Source organism: Triturus cristatus, chromosome 12 (assembly GCF_964204655.1).
Source record: "Triturus cristatus chromosome 12, aTriCri1.1, whole genome shotgun sequence".
Lineage (NCBI taxonomy): Eukaryota > Metazoa > Chordata > Amphibia > Caudata > Salamandridae > Triturus > Triturus cristatus.
Window position 1 is genome coordinate 612992554 of NC_140595.1, and position 13351 is coordinate 613005904.

The 13351-nt window shown below is 52.3% G+C and overlaps 1 protein-coding gene across 1 annotated transcript in view; it reads right to left on the reverse strand.

Moving 5' to 3' along the window:
• ZNF276 (zinc finger protein 276) overlaps positions 1-13351 on the reverse strand; it is a 326477-nt gene that overhangs the window by 258303 nt on the left and 54823 nt on the right. The window contains exon 2 of the mRNA XM_085639722.1: positions 6895-7204. Coding sequence (XP_085495848.1) covers positions 6895-7204 — 310 coding nt within the window. The remainder of the gene's footprint in view (positions 1-6894; positions 7205-13351) is intronic.

The window sequence follows — 13351 nt, forward strand, 5'->3', positions numbered from 1 at the left end:
TTAGGCCAATGTAGCGAAGCAGTTTTTAATTCCTACATTGTCTTCACAAATACAATTTTCAGTTGTAACCTTTTGCACATATGTGTATGCACGACAATGTTGGATTAGTTTCCCTGAAACTAAACTTGTTTAGACATCTAGCTTTGCACAACTTTATCACAATGCCCTGAACATCATGTACAAGGTCTCGTTTTACACTATGTAAAAATGTCATCACTATCTTCATCCATGGGGCGACAGGACTATCTACATATCCATAACATCACTAATCTATATGCATATCGCAAGGCTGCTTTGTATTATAAAAGATGAGCATCCCCGATAGATTAGCAGAGGAGACACTTCCGCTGACACCGAACGTTCTTGCATGCTGAGAAAACCACGCAGTGGTCTAACATCTCTTTAGGGGTGTTCAGTTTGTGACCAAGACTGGTTCCTTCGCTTTATCCCATCAGGTAATGGGGTTGGATCGTCCTTTGGGGTGGGGGGGGGGTGGAGGAATTCTTGGCTCTACACCTACACACACTCTACGTACACTTAGAGTAGGATTCCAATTAGTTGGAGTACGCTCGATTACTTCCTTGTTTTATATGCCTACATATATACATTGTTGTGGCACCATGCTAGAACTATATCTACTATTTATGCTTTTGGTGCTTGCAACCACATTTATCTGCTTCTGTCTACTAATCATTGCAGCACATGCATTTTATGCAAGAATAACGTTGGTTCAATAAATATTATTGAAAATGTCTCAGTGTATTCTCTGTATATTTACCTAAGAATAAGTGAGCACAAGTGACTGAGTGAAATTTTCTGTACTGTTTCCACAATCCTGGAGTGGTCAGAGTTGTCATGTTCAGTGGTTGCCAGAAATATTTGCTTCCTGGTAGGTTAGGGGGGCTTACGGTGGCACTGTGAGGTAGCAGGTCTATAGGCCAACATATCCTGCGGGGTGTCCCGAATCAGTCTTGACGCTAAACCCCTAGATTATTTTGTCCAAACAATGCACAGATCCTATGGATTAGTGGGTAGTACACAACAGGGAGTAATGAAAGAGTGGGCTAACAATGGGTATACACAAATAAAAAAAAGATTAAAAGGCAACGAAGTACCTCCACCAAGTTGAAAGAGAAGTATAACACATTTTTTCATGTTTTTCAAAAGGACTATCTCAGAAGCAAAACAGAACACTTCTTCCAGAAATAAGTTCTGGTTTAATATCCACACATAAACAAGTCAGGGACCTCTCACTGAAACTCCCAGCTTCTATTCAAAGTGACCAAGAATGAAGTGGAAGTCCAGATATAGGCCACAAACTCACAAGAGTTTTTGGCAAGAGCAAGCAGCAAATCCACCTTTCTCACGCCTCGAATATTAAATTCATACTGGACTTAAGACTGAAATGGACTCGGGAAGAAGACAGAGAACTCTACAGTACAAAGACATATAGGAACACATAACATACTATGCAACATCTCCGAACAACTGACAAAAACCCTAGCTGAAAGGACATACAAGTTTCTGGAGCCATCTATTGACAGAAGAAACACCATTGTTCTTTATTACTTTGTATGCAAAACAGGGGTCAGACCAATGCACAAAACAAGATGGTTTGTCAAATTTAAATGGAAGCTGATTTGTTAAAAAAACAAATCTGCACAATAAGAGGAAGGCAGTGTAGAAAATGCTTAGTAGTATTTTGGAAGGAGCCATTATCCCTACTAAAATTACCAAAACTGAAGACTGAAAGCCCTTGCATAGAAATAACAGATCATCCGATGACCTAAAGAGAGATACTAAAAAAGTTTTCAGTTAAATCATTATCTTCTCAGATACAATTAACACAATCACCATCAATAACAAGTAAATATACATTTGTAAAGAGGCAAACCCCATGCAACCAACGTCCTCTCGCTACACCTCTGTATCCCACCCCTCCTTGCAATGATCCACTTCAGGCCAAAAGAATCAAATTAGAACCAGCAAAACTGAAGTGTTATGGCCCTCTGCAGAAGGGTAAAGTGATAGACAAGAGGTCTACAGTGGGAAGAGTCACAGTCCCAGAGTCAAGTAACTTTCGGGACCTTCTAAAGTCAATTTGACTTTAGAAGGTCCCGAAAGTTACTTGACTCTGGGACTGTGACTCTTCCCACTGTAGACCTCTTGTCTATCACTTTACCCTTCTGCAGAGGGCCATAACACTTCAGTTTTGCTGGTTCTAATTTGATTCTTTTGGCCTGAAGTGGATCATTCAAAGCTGAAACAGCATTCATTGAAGAAAAGATTGAACTGGAGCTTGATGAAAGACCAGTGACACAATATCATCAACGGTATGTCCAAAATATCCAGATGGGAAACCATGTGAGGCACTAAGGAACAAAGGTCTGGCATGTTATTAACCACTAAGGTTTGATTCCAGGTTTTGAATGAGAAGCGAAAAGTATGCATGGTGGGATCCTTGTCAGACTCTGTCATCATAGGTTGTAACTCTGAAAATCTGGTAAAGCTGCAGAGACCAAAAATGAAATTCCAACATCTCTCTTCACACCTCAGTTTACAAATATGCTACACAGGCACAGATAGAAACTATTCAGAAGTCCTGCTCTACGAAGCCCAGATAATGCCTTTCTCCTTAATGTGCTCAAACAGGAGCTTAATGAAACAGGGAAAGTACACATTCCATCCATCGTCTCTTTTTGTTTACTTGAGTGAAATGCCCTAAGCACAACAGGTATGTCAGATGTGGGTCTCGTGCACCCAGTGCCAATAGAACCAAGTTACACTCAACTGACCAGCCCCAATTAGGGCAAAACCAGTCTTGGGTTGCCTGCATTCTGATTCAGGGAAGACCTGGCTTGGTAGTTCGTGCTAGACTGTTCCTATTGAGGGAGAGTCAAGACTGATTTGCACATAGCTGGGCCCAAACTGACGTGGTATTGTGTGCAAAATAATGACTGACTGAAATGAGGCCCCTAGTATTTACCAGTGGCTCGGGTTAATTTAAGCATTCCATCCATTACTTTATGTATATTCAATGAGACGTTTTAAGTGCGACATGTGTGTCCAGACGTGGATCCCTTGGTCACCTTGCCACTAGAACCAAGCTACACGTTATTGATGGCCCCCAATAGGGGCGAAATCAGTCTTGGGGTTCCTCCGTTCTGGTTCCGGGAGGACCTGGCCTGGCAATTCGGGCTGGACCTCTATTACAGAGGTAGCATGGTGTGCAAAATAACAATGGACAGGGATGCGGTGCTAAGTAATTAACAGTGGTTGAAATTAGTTCAAGCATCCCATCCATCTCTTTTTTGTAAACTTCAGTGCAACACACAAGGGCAAAGGGTATGCCGAGACATGGGTCCCATGGTCACTGTAACCAAGCTATACTCAACTGATGAGACCACTTCAGGGCAAAAACAGTTTTGAATTTCTTGTGTTCTGGTTCAGGGAGGAACTGGCCTGGTAGTTCTGGCTTACTGTTCCTATTGGAGCATGGTCAAGACTGATTTGCAAATGGCTGGGTCCAAACCAAGTGCGCAAAGTAACAATGAACTGAGATGTGTCCCTGAGTAATTATCAATGGTTGAGATTCATTCAAGCATTCCAACCATCACTACATTTTTGGATGCTTCACTGTATTGTATACTTTTCGAAGCAGGGAAAGCCTCCCTGATCCAATCAAACTTTGGGTAATGTTAGACACTCCGCAATAGATATTGAAATGTATACTTGCCATCCTGTGTTTCACTTCACATCATAGGGCTTTTTCACTAGGATTTTTCTAACATTTCCTATTTGCTATCCTATATATACCCATTCTGGACATATTTGTTCTAAAGAGGAAGGATATGAGGAATAGGTCCTGCAAGGTCATTTGACTGCCCTCAGACAAGCTGGATATTTTAATCATTCATTTTCCTCCTTGTACGTAAAAGACAGGCGCTGTAAGCAAAATGAAATCTACCAACCCTTGAAAACACTTCTGAAAAAACAGCACTCATGCCACCAGCCACCACCTAGTCTGCACCCTTTAATGCACAATGCTCACTAAGTTTGCTAAGACATTCAGTTTTTCCAAAAGCTCACCAATGCTATTTTTGCCAGTCTATTAGCTTACAAAGCCTTCTAAGCAGCAAGAATGTGGAATCTTGGGGCTACAATAAATACCCTTTTACCTGAAACCAGTTTCTTCCAAAGTGACATTTATTTGGAATCAAATAGAATGTATTTGTACCCATGCATGCATATATGTTTGCATATTGGAGTATGCTGACAAAGCAGCAGAGCACTGTACAATAAGGAGTAGAACCACAGATGATAAATGATTACAGACAGACAAGGATAAGAGACTGGCTGCATAATGCAAAAGGGACACAGGCCTGAACGTTGGTAACAGGCAAGTTAATGTTAAGAGGGCTAGTTTCTTTAGGAGCTGTTTGACATACCAGTGAGCTAAAGTATGGTTAAGGAGCTGGCAGAAAAGTTGTGTGGTCAGTTCATTCTGAAATTGAAATAGGGAGGGTATTAGGCAGATCTGCATGAGGGCAGAGTTCAAGATTGTTGGACAAAGGAGAAGACGGGTTGACTGGTTTTCTTGCACTTTATGGTTTTTAGCCTGCCAATGTTGCTGTTGCAAATGTTGCACAGGCCACCGGGGATTGTGTTTGCCAGGTATGGTGCTGTGTTTGAGTTTACCACCTTGAAGACTGCAAGAGTAAACTGGATGGCAAGAAGTAGTGGGAGTCAATGGAGGTCTCAGAGAGTGGAGGTGAGCTTATCAAACTTCTTAAATCTATGAACAGACCTGTTGTGTCTAGGAAGATGGTCTTCAGACTGATCAGATAGTACTTTGAACCTAGCATGCAGGATACTGCTTATGCTTAGCTGTTAAGTACCAATGCAGCACTGGATTTTTTCTGAAGAAAAAGGCCTTAACTGTGCAAAACACGAAAAGTTGAATGCCAATGGGTGTCCTCTTCTTTGCGATCAGAGTTCTTACACGGAGGCTGGTATTGATAGAAAACCCCAATGATATGGCATAGTTGATGAGTTGAGCAATGAACCATTTGAAGTTATATTGCTAGAGCCAAACTTTGATTGGTTTGCTATTGGTGGGTTTGAGAACATTTATTGCCTTTAGCTGTTTGAGCTTTAGGTAGGCCTTTGACATCTGGGACTTTATTGTGGTGAGGGAGTCTTTCTGGATGTCAATGCTACTTACCACTGGGACCTTAAAGTATAGCTGGATATCATTTGAATGCAGATAATGCTAGCATCATTCTTGCCTGTCACGATGACACCAAGATATTCAATGCAGGGAATTAACATCACTAGTGACAGGAGGTATCCTTGGGGAATGCCACAGGTTAGGAGATTAGGTTTTGATCTGGAGGAGGTAGAGAGGAGGAGGAGACCAAGGCAGGGCAGTGTTTTCCAAGCCCAGTTTTGAGGAGAGAGGGACGAGCAGGGCCTTGTCAACTGTAAATAACAATGCTGAGAACTTGAACAGGATATGGTGAATATAGTCTCCACTGTTGGTTATCAAGAGAGAGTTGTGGACCACTTTGACAGTAGCTACCTCTGAGTTACCATGTGTTTTAAAACCAGATTGATAATCAAGGAGGAGTGTCTAGCACTTGAGCTTCTCATGAAGCTGGGTGATGGGGTCCTTTTCAATGAACTTTGCCCAGTAATGGAAGGTGGGTGATGGATTGGTGGTAGCTGGTGACCTTGTCAGGATCCAGGCTGCACTTTTTCACCACCTGCAGCATCCGTCCAGTCTTGAGGATGCAATGACTATGCTGAATAGTGGTCTGAAAACTTTGTTGGAAATGCTCTTCAATACTTATTCTGGGTCAAGAATGTTCCCATAGAAAAAGATCTGCTAAGAGTTGGAGAAACGTGAGAAGTCTTCAATAGGGGGAAAACAAGAGTCACGTTGGATTCATAGCGTTGTTACACCATGGGAGTGAGGGCTTGAATTTTATAGTCAATGTGTTGTCTGATTTTATCTTTAAAACAAAAAGGCTCTATGGCGGCGCACTTTCATTGTAATTGAGGAGTGGTTCTCAGATGGGGTGGACAGTGATTAATGACCTTGAAGAGTACACTGCTTCTGCTGAAGGCTTCACTGATGGGGCAGCTTAGAAGGTTGTCTTGCCCTAGTCTATATGATAAGATGCTTGAGGATTTTGTTACATTCTAGACAGTGGTGTCTCCATTGAGTTCCATGAAATACAGTGTGTACTCTGTATGTTTGCTGTATAGTGAATGGAGTGGTGAGGTTGTTTCTGGTAACTAAGCATAGGCGGATGGAGTGCTTGTGGTATTTCCAATGTAGGATGGCATGGATGCTGCATGGGGATCAGGGTAGTATACACATGCTACTTGCTGAACATTAAGAGCTTGGGGTACTGGGGGAAGGATCAGTTCCACAGCCAGCCCATACTAGCCTGAAATGGAAGATTCCCTATTCTTCATCTTAGGTTTGATTTGGTGGTTCGTGCATTCACAGCCAGTAGAAGAACCACTGGGCAGGACCAGCGAGGGCAAGACTTCCACTTAGAGGGTTGCGGGACAAAGTGGGTGCTCACATGACCTCTCTAACACTTGCCCCCTTTGCGATGCTTGAGTGCATGAAGTCTTCTCATTTGCTCTTTTTTCATGGTGGTATAGTCGTAATCTTCATATATTAAACATATATGATAGTTTGCGCACTAAACAAAACAAGTGGGGTTCAGCTAAAATGACAATGACAGTGTTTTCAGCAGGATGTTAGAAAATGTGCAGCACATTTAAAAAATACAAAAGTTACAAAATGTATATAGAATAAATAACACGTTGACTAGCAAGACTGGCATTTGAAAAGATGTAGCATAAGCAATAACATACCTGCTTTTGGTCTTCGCATGAGATGTAGGAGATGTGTTAACCTTTTGCATGAATGTCTTGAGGACACTGTGGCATTTGTAAAACTGAGCATGGCAATTCTTACACACAAACGGTGGCAGAGAGGGATCTTGCCGTACGGATACTCCAAGCAATCGTTGAAAGTCAGCAAAGAAAACATGCTCAACACGACGTTGCTTCTCAGAATTGTCGCCCATCACTGGAACTTTTCCAAAGGCATTCCGTAGACTACGTGAAGAGAATTTCCCATGACAAAGACGACAGTGTCCACTAGTTAAAGATCTACCAGTTCCTATAGCAGACAAAAATAATTCTTTTATTTCCAAGTACTAAATAAAGCAGGAGCTACATTTATGTGCAGATAGGAAACATATGATAAGGCTCAACTACCAAGTTAAAGACAACGATTGCATGCAGTTTCACTCATACCACATAATTAAGGCACAGTATGTAAAGTTAACTCTTTTTATTCACGATCTTTGGCAGTCAACTAATATTTCATGCTAACATAATTACCAGTGCCTTCCTAATTTTTGGTTTCCCCACAAAAGGTATCCAGTCGAAAATGACATCCTTTTCACCCACAAGTTGGGGATTTTAAAGGTACCAAGGGTATGTGGATTACCCTAAAGGAAACTGAAACAAGCATTGGCATAGCCAATAGGTCTCGCCTTTAGGACCTTATAAGTGTTTAGTTATCCAGCACAATATCCTTGGTGCAATAACATCAAGTGTTGCATGGCTAAACACTTATAAGGTCCCAAAGGCGAGACCTATTGGCTATGCCAATGCTTGTTTTGAGTGAGTGGTATGCCACTGTGAGGTAGAGATGCTGCGAGTGCTTTTACAGGAGCCCCTGTGACATTGCGCCTCTTCAAAATGTATCTTGGGTCTGGTGTAATACTTCTAGCCCCTATTCCCGTCTTCTCGCACCCAATGCATCCTTAAATGTCCCATGTACAGCCGGGGTTGACACTCCTATTACCACTGCCTTCCAGTGACACTTTATCTGTCACGGGTTGTGGTGGTGGTGGACGTGGTGGTGGTAGTGGACGTGGTGGTGGTAGTAGTGGATGTGGTGGTGGTAGTAGTGCACAGTGGTGGTAGTAGTAGTGGACGTGATGGTGGACGTGGTGGTGATGGTGGACGTGGTGGTGGTAGTGGACGTGGTGGTGGTAGTAGTGGATGTGGTGGTGGTAGTAGTGCACAGTGGTGGTAGTAGTAGTGGACGTGATGGTGGACGTGGTGGTGATGGTGGACGTGGTGGTGATGGTGGACGTGGTGGTGATGGTGGACGTGGTGGTGATGGTGGACGTGGTGGTGATAGTGGACGTGGTGGTGATGGTGGACGTGGTGGTGATGGTGGTGGTGGACGTGGTGGTGATGGTGGACGTGGTGGTCGTGGTGGAAATGGTGGACGTGGTGGTGGTAGTGGTGGACGTGGTGGTGGTAGTGGTGGACGTGGCGGTGGTGGACGTGGCGGTGGACGTAGCAGTGGACGTGCTGGTGGTGGTGGGCGTGCTGGTGGTGGTGGGCGTGGCGGTGGTGGACGTGGCGGTGGTGGACGTGGTGGTTGTGGGCGTGGCGGTTGTGGGCGTGGCGGTGGAGGGTGTGGCGGTGGTGGACGTGGCGGTGATGGTGGACGTGGCGGTGGTGGCGGACGTGGTGGTGATGGCGGACGTGGTGGTGATGGTGGACGTGGTGGTGGTGGCGGACGTGGTGGTGGTGGCGGACGTGGTGGTGGTGGCGGACGTGGTGGTGGTGGACGTGAGGGTGGACGTGGCGGTGGTGGACGTGGCGGATGTGGCGGTGGACGTGGTGGTGGTGGTGGACGTGGCGGTGGTGGTGGACGTGGCGGCGGTGGTGGACAAGCTGGTGGTGGACGTGGCGGTGGTGGACGTGGCGGTGGTGGACGTGGCGGTGGTGGACATGGCGGTGGTGGACGTGGTGGTGGTGGACGTGGTGGACGTGGTTGTGGCGGACGTGGTTGTGGCGGACGTGGCGGTGGCGGACGTGGCGGTGGTGGACGTGGCGGTGGTGGACGTGGCGGCGGTGGTGGACAAGCTGGTGGTGGACGTGGCGGTGGTGGACGTGGCGGTGGACGTGGCGGTGGACGTGGTGGTGGACGTGGCGGTGGACGTGGACATGGTGGTGGTAGTAGTGGACGTGGTGGTAGTAGTAGTGGACGTGGTGGTGATGGTGGACGTGGTGGTGATGGTGGACATGGTGGTGGTGGACGCGGTGGTGGACGTGGTGGTTGTGGATGTGGTGGTTGTGGGCGTGGTAGTAGTGGATGTGGTGGTGGTAGTAGTGCACAGTGGTGGTAGTAGTAGTGGACGTGATGGTGGACGTGGTGGTGATGGTGGACGTGGTGGTGGTAGTGGACGTGGTGGTGGTAGTAGTGGATGTGGTGGTGGTAGTAGTGCACAGTGGTGGTAGTAGTAGTGGACGTGATGGTGGACGTGGTGGTGATGGTGGACGTGGTGGTGGTAGTGGACGTGGTGGTGGTAGTAGTGGATGTGGTGGTGGTAGTAATGCACAGTGGTGGTAGTAGTAGTGGACGTGATGGTGGACGTGGTGGTGATGGTGGACGTGGTGGTGATGGTGGACGTGGTGGTGATGGTGGACGTGGTGGTGATGGTGGACGTGGTGGTGATGGTGGTGGTGGACGTGGTGGTGATGGTGGACGTGGTGGTCGTGGTGGAAATGGTGGACGTGGTGGTGGTAGTGGTGGACGTGGTGGTGGTAGTGGTGGACGTGGTGGTGGTAGTGGTGGACGTGGTGGTGGTAGTGGTGGACGTGGCGGTGGTGGACGTGGCGGTGGACGTAGCAGTGGACGTGCTGGTGGTGGTGGGCGTGCTGGTGGTGGTGGGCGTGGCGGTGGTGGACGTGGCGGTGGTGGACGTGGCGGTGGTGGACGTGGCGGTTGTGGGCGTGGCGGTGGAGGGTGTGGCGGTGGTGGACGTGGCGGTGATGGTGGACGTGGCGGTGGTGGCGGACGTGGTGGTGGTGGCGGACGTGGTGGTGATGGCGGACGTGGTGGTGGTGGCGGACGTGGTGGTGGTGGCGGACGTGGTGGTGGTGGCGGACGTGGTGGTGGTGGTGGACGTGGTGGTGGACGTGAGGGTGGACGTGGCGGTGGTGGACGTGGCGGATGTGGCGGTGGACGTGGTGGTGGTGGTGGACGTGGCGGTGGTGGACGTGGCGGTGGTGGACGTGGTGGTGGTGGACGTGGTGGTTGTGGGCGTGGCGGTGGAGGGCGTGGCGGTGGAGGGCGTGGCGGTGGAGGGCATGGCGGCGGTGGTGGACAAGCTGGTGGTGGACGTGGCGGTGGTGGACGTGGCGGCGGTGGTGGACAAGCTGGTGGTGGACGTGGCGGTGGTGGACGTGGCGGTGGTGGACGTGGCGGTGGTGGACATGGTGGTGGACATGGCGGTGGTGGACGTGGTGGACGTGGTTGTGGCGGACGTGGTTGTGGCAGACGTGGTTGTGGCGGACGTGGCGGTGGTGGACGTGGCGGTGGTGGACGTGGCGGTGGTGGACGTGGCGGTGGTGGACGTGGCGGTGGTGGACGTGGCGGTGGTGGACGTGGCGGTGGTGGACGTGGCGGTGGTGGACGTGGCGGCGGTGGTGGACAAGCTGGTGGTGGACGTGGCGGTGGTGGACGTGGCGGTGGACGTGGCGGTGGACGTGGCGGTGGACGTGGACATGGTGGTGGTAGTAGTGGACGTGGTGGTGGTAGTAGTGGACGTGGTGGTGATGGTGGACGTGGTGGTGATGGTGGACATGGTGGTGGTGGACGCGGTGGTGGACGTGGTGGTTGTGGATGTGGTGGTTGTGGGCGTGGTAGTGGTGGACGTGGTGGTGGAGGGTGTGGCTGTGGGGGACGTGGCGATGGTGGTGGGCGTGGCGGTTGGCGTGGCGGTGGTGGTGGACGTGCTGGTGGTGGTGGACGTGGTGGTGGACGTGGCGGTGGACGTGGTGGTTGTGGATGTGGTGGTGGAGGGCGTGGTGGTGGAGGGCGTGGTGGTAGTGGACGTTGCGGTGGTGGACGTGGCGGACGTGGCGGTGGACGTGCTGGTGGTGGTGGATGTGGCGGTGGTGGACGTGGCGGTGGTGGACGTGGCGGTGGTGGTGGTGGTGGGCGTGGCGGTTGAGGGCATGGCGGTGGAGGGCATGGCGGTGGTGGACGTGGCGGTGGTGGACGTGGCGGTGGTGGACGTGGCGGTGGTGGACGTGGCGGTGGTGGACGTGGCGGTGGTGGACGTGGCGGTGGTGGACGTGGCGGTGGTGGACGTGACGGTGGTGGACGTGGCGGTGGTGGTGGTGGACGTGGCGGCGGTGGTGGACAAGCTGGTGGTGGACGTGGCGGTGGTGGACGTGGCGGTGGTGGATGTGGCGGTGGTAGACGTGGCGGTGGTGGACGTGGCAGACGTGGTTGTGGATGTGGTGGATGTGGTGGACGTGGTGGACGTGGCGGTGGTGGACGTGGCGGTGGTGGACGTGGCGGTGGTGGACGTGGCGGTGGTGGACGTGGCGGTGGTGGACGTGGTAGCGGTGGTGGACAAGCTGGTGGTGGACGTGGCGGTGGACGTGGCGATGGACGTGGCGGTGGACGTGGTGGTGGACGTGGTGGTGGTGGTAGTAGTGGACGTGGTGGTGATGGTGGACGTGGTGGTGATGGTGGACATGGTGGTGGTGGACACGGTGGTGGACATAGCGGTGGTGGACGTGGTGGTTGTGGGCGTGGTGGTGGTGGACGTGGCGATGGTGGACGTGGCGATGGTGGACGTGGCGGTGGTGGACGTGGCGATGGTGGACGTGGCGATGGTGGACGTGGCGGTGGTGGTAGGCGTGGCGGTGGTGCTGGGCGTGGCGGTGGTGCTGGGCGTGGCGGTGGACGTGGCGGTGGTGGTGGACGTGGCGGTGGTGGACGTGCTGGTGGACGTGGCGGTGGACAAGGTGGTTGTGGACGTGGTGGTGGATGTGGTGGTGGAGGGCGTGGTGGTGGTGGACGTGGCGGACGTGGTGGTGGTGGACGTGGCGGTGGTGGACGTGGCGGTGGTGGACATTGCGGTGGACGTGCTGGTAGACGTGCTGGTAGACGTGCTGGTGGTGGTGGACGTGCTGGTGGCCGTTGTGGTGGATGTGGTGGTGGCCGTTGTGGTGGATGTGGTGGTGGACATAGTGGTGGATGTGGTGGTGGACGTGGTGGTGGTGGTGGACGTGGCGGTGGTGGACGTGGTGGTGGTGGACGTGGTGGTTGTGGGCGTGGCGGTGGAGGGCGTGGCGGTGGAGGGCGTGGCAGTGGAGGGCGTGGCAGTGGAGGGCGTGGCGATGGTGGACGTGGCGGTGGAGGACGTGGCGGTGGTGGACGTGGCGGCGGCGGTGGACGTGGCGGCGGTGGTGGACAAGCTGGTGGCGGTGGTGGACGTGGTTGTGGATGTGGTGGACGTGGCGGTAGACGTGGTTGTGGATGTGGTGGACGTGGCGGTGGTGGACGTGGCGGTGGACGTGGCGGTGGTGGACGTGCTGGTGGACGTGGCGGTGGACATGGTGGTTGTGGACGTGGTGGTGGATGTGGTGGTGGAGGGCGTGGTGGTGGTGGACGTGGCGGACGTGGTGGTGGTGGTGGTGGTGGACGTGGCGGTGGTGGACGTGGCGGTGGTGGACGTGGCGGTGGACGTGCTGGTGGCCGTTGTGGTGGATGTAGTGGTGGCCGTTGTGGTGGATGTGGTGGTGGACGTAGTGGTGGTAGTGATGGTGGACGTGGTGGTGGTGGTGGACGTGGCGGTGGTGGACGTGGTGGTGGTGGACGTGGTGGTGGTGGGCGTGGCGGTGGAGGGCGTGGCGGTGGAGGGCGTGGCGGTGGAGGGCGTGGCGGTGGAGGGCGTGGCGGTGGAGGGCGTGGCGGTGGTGGACGTGGCGGTGGTGGACGTGGCGGCGGCGGTGGACGTGGCGGCGGCGGTGGACGTGGCGGCGGTGGTGGACAAGCTGGTGGCGGTGGTGGACGTGGCGGTGGACGTGGCGGTGGACGTGGTTGACGTGGCGGTGGGGGACGTGGCGGTGGGGGACGTGGCGGTGGGGGACGTGGCGGTGGGGGACGTGGCGGTGGGGGACGTGGCGGTGGGGGACGTGGCGGTGGGGGACGTGGCGGTGGGGGACGTGGCGGCGGGGGACGTGGCGGCGGGGGACGTGGCGGCGGGGGACGTGGCGGCGGTGGACGTGGCGGCGGTGGACGTGGCGGCGGTGGACAAGCTGGTGGTGGACGTGGCGGTGGTGGACGTGGCGGTGGACGTGGCGGTGGACGTGGTGGTGGACGTGGTGGTGGTGGTGGACATGGTGGTGGTGGAAATGGTGGTAGTAGTGGACGTGGTGGTGCTAGTAGTGGACGTGGTGGTGATAGTAGTGGACGTGGTGTGATGGTGGACGTGGTGGT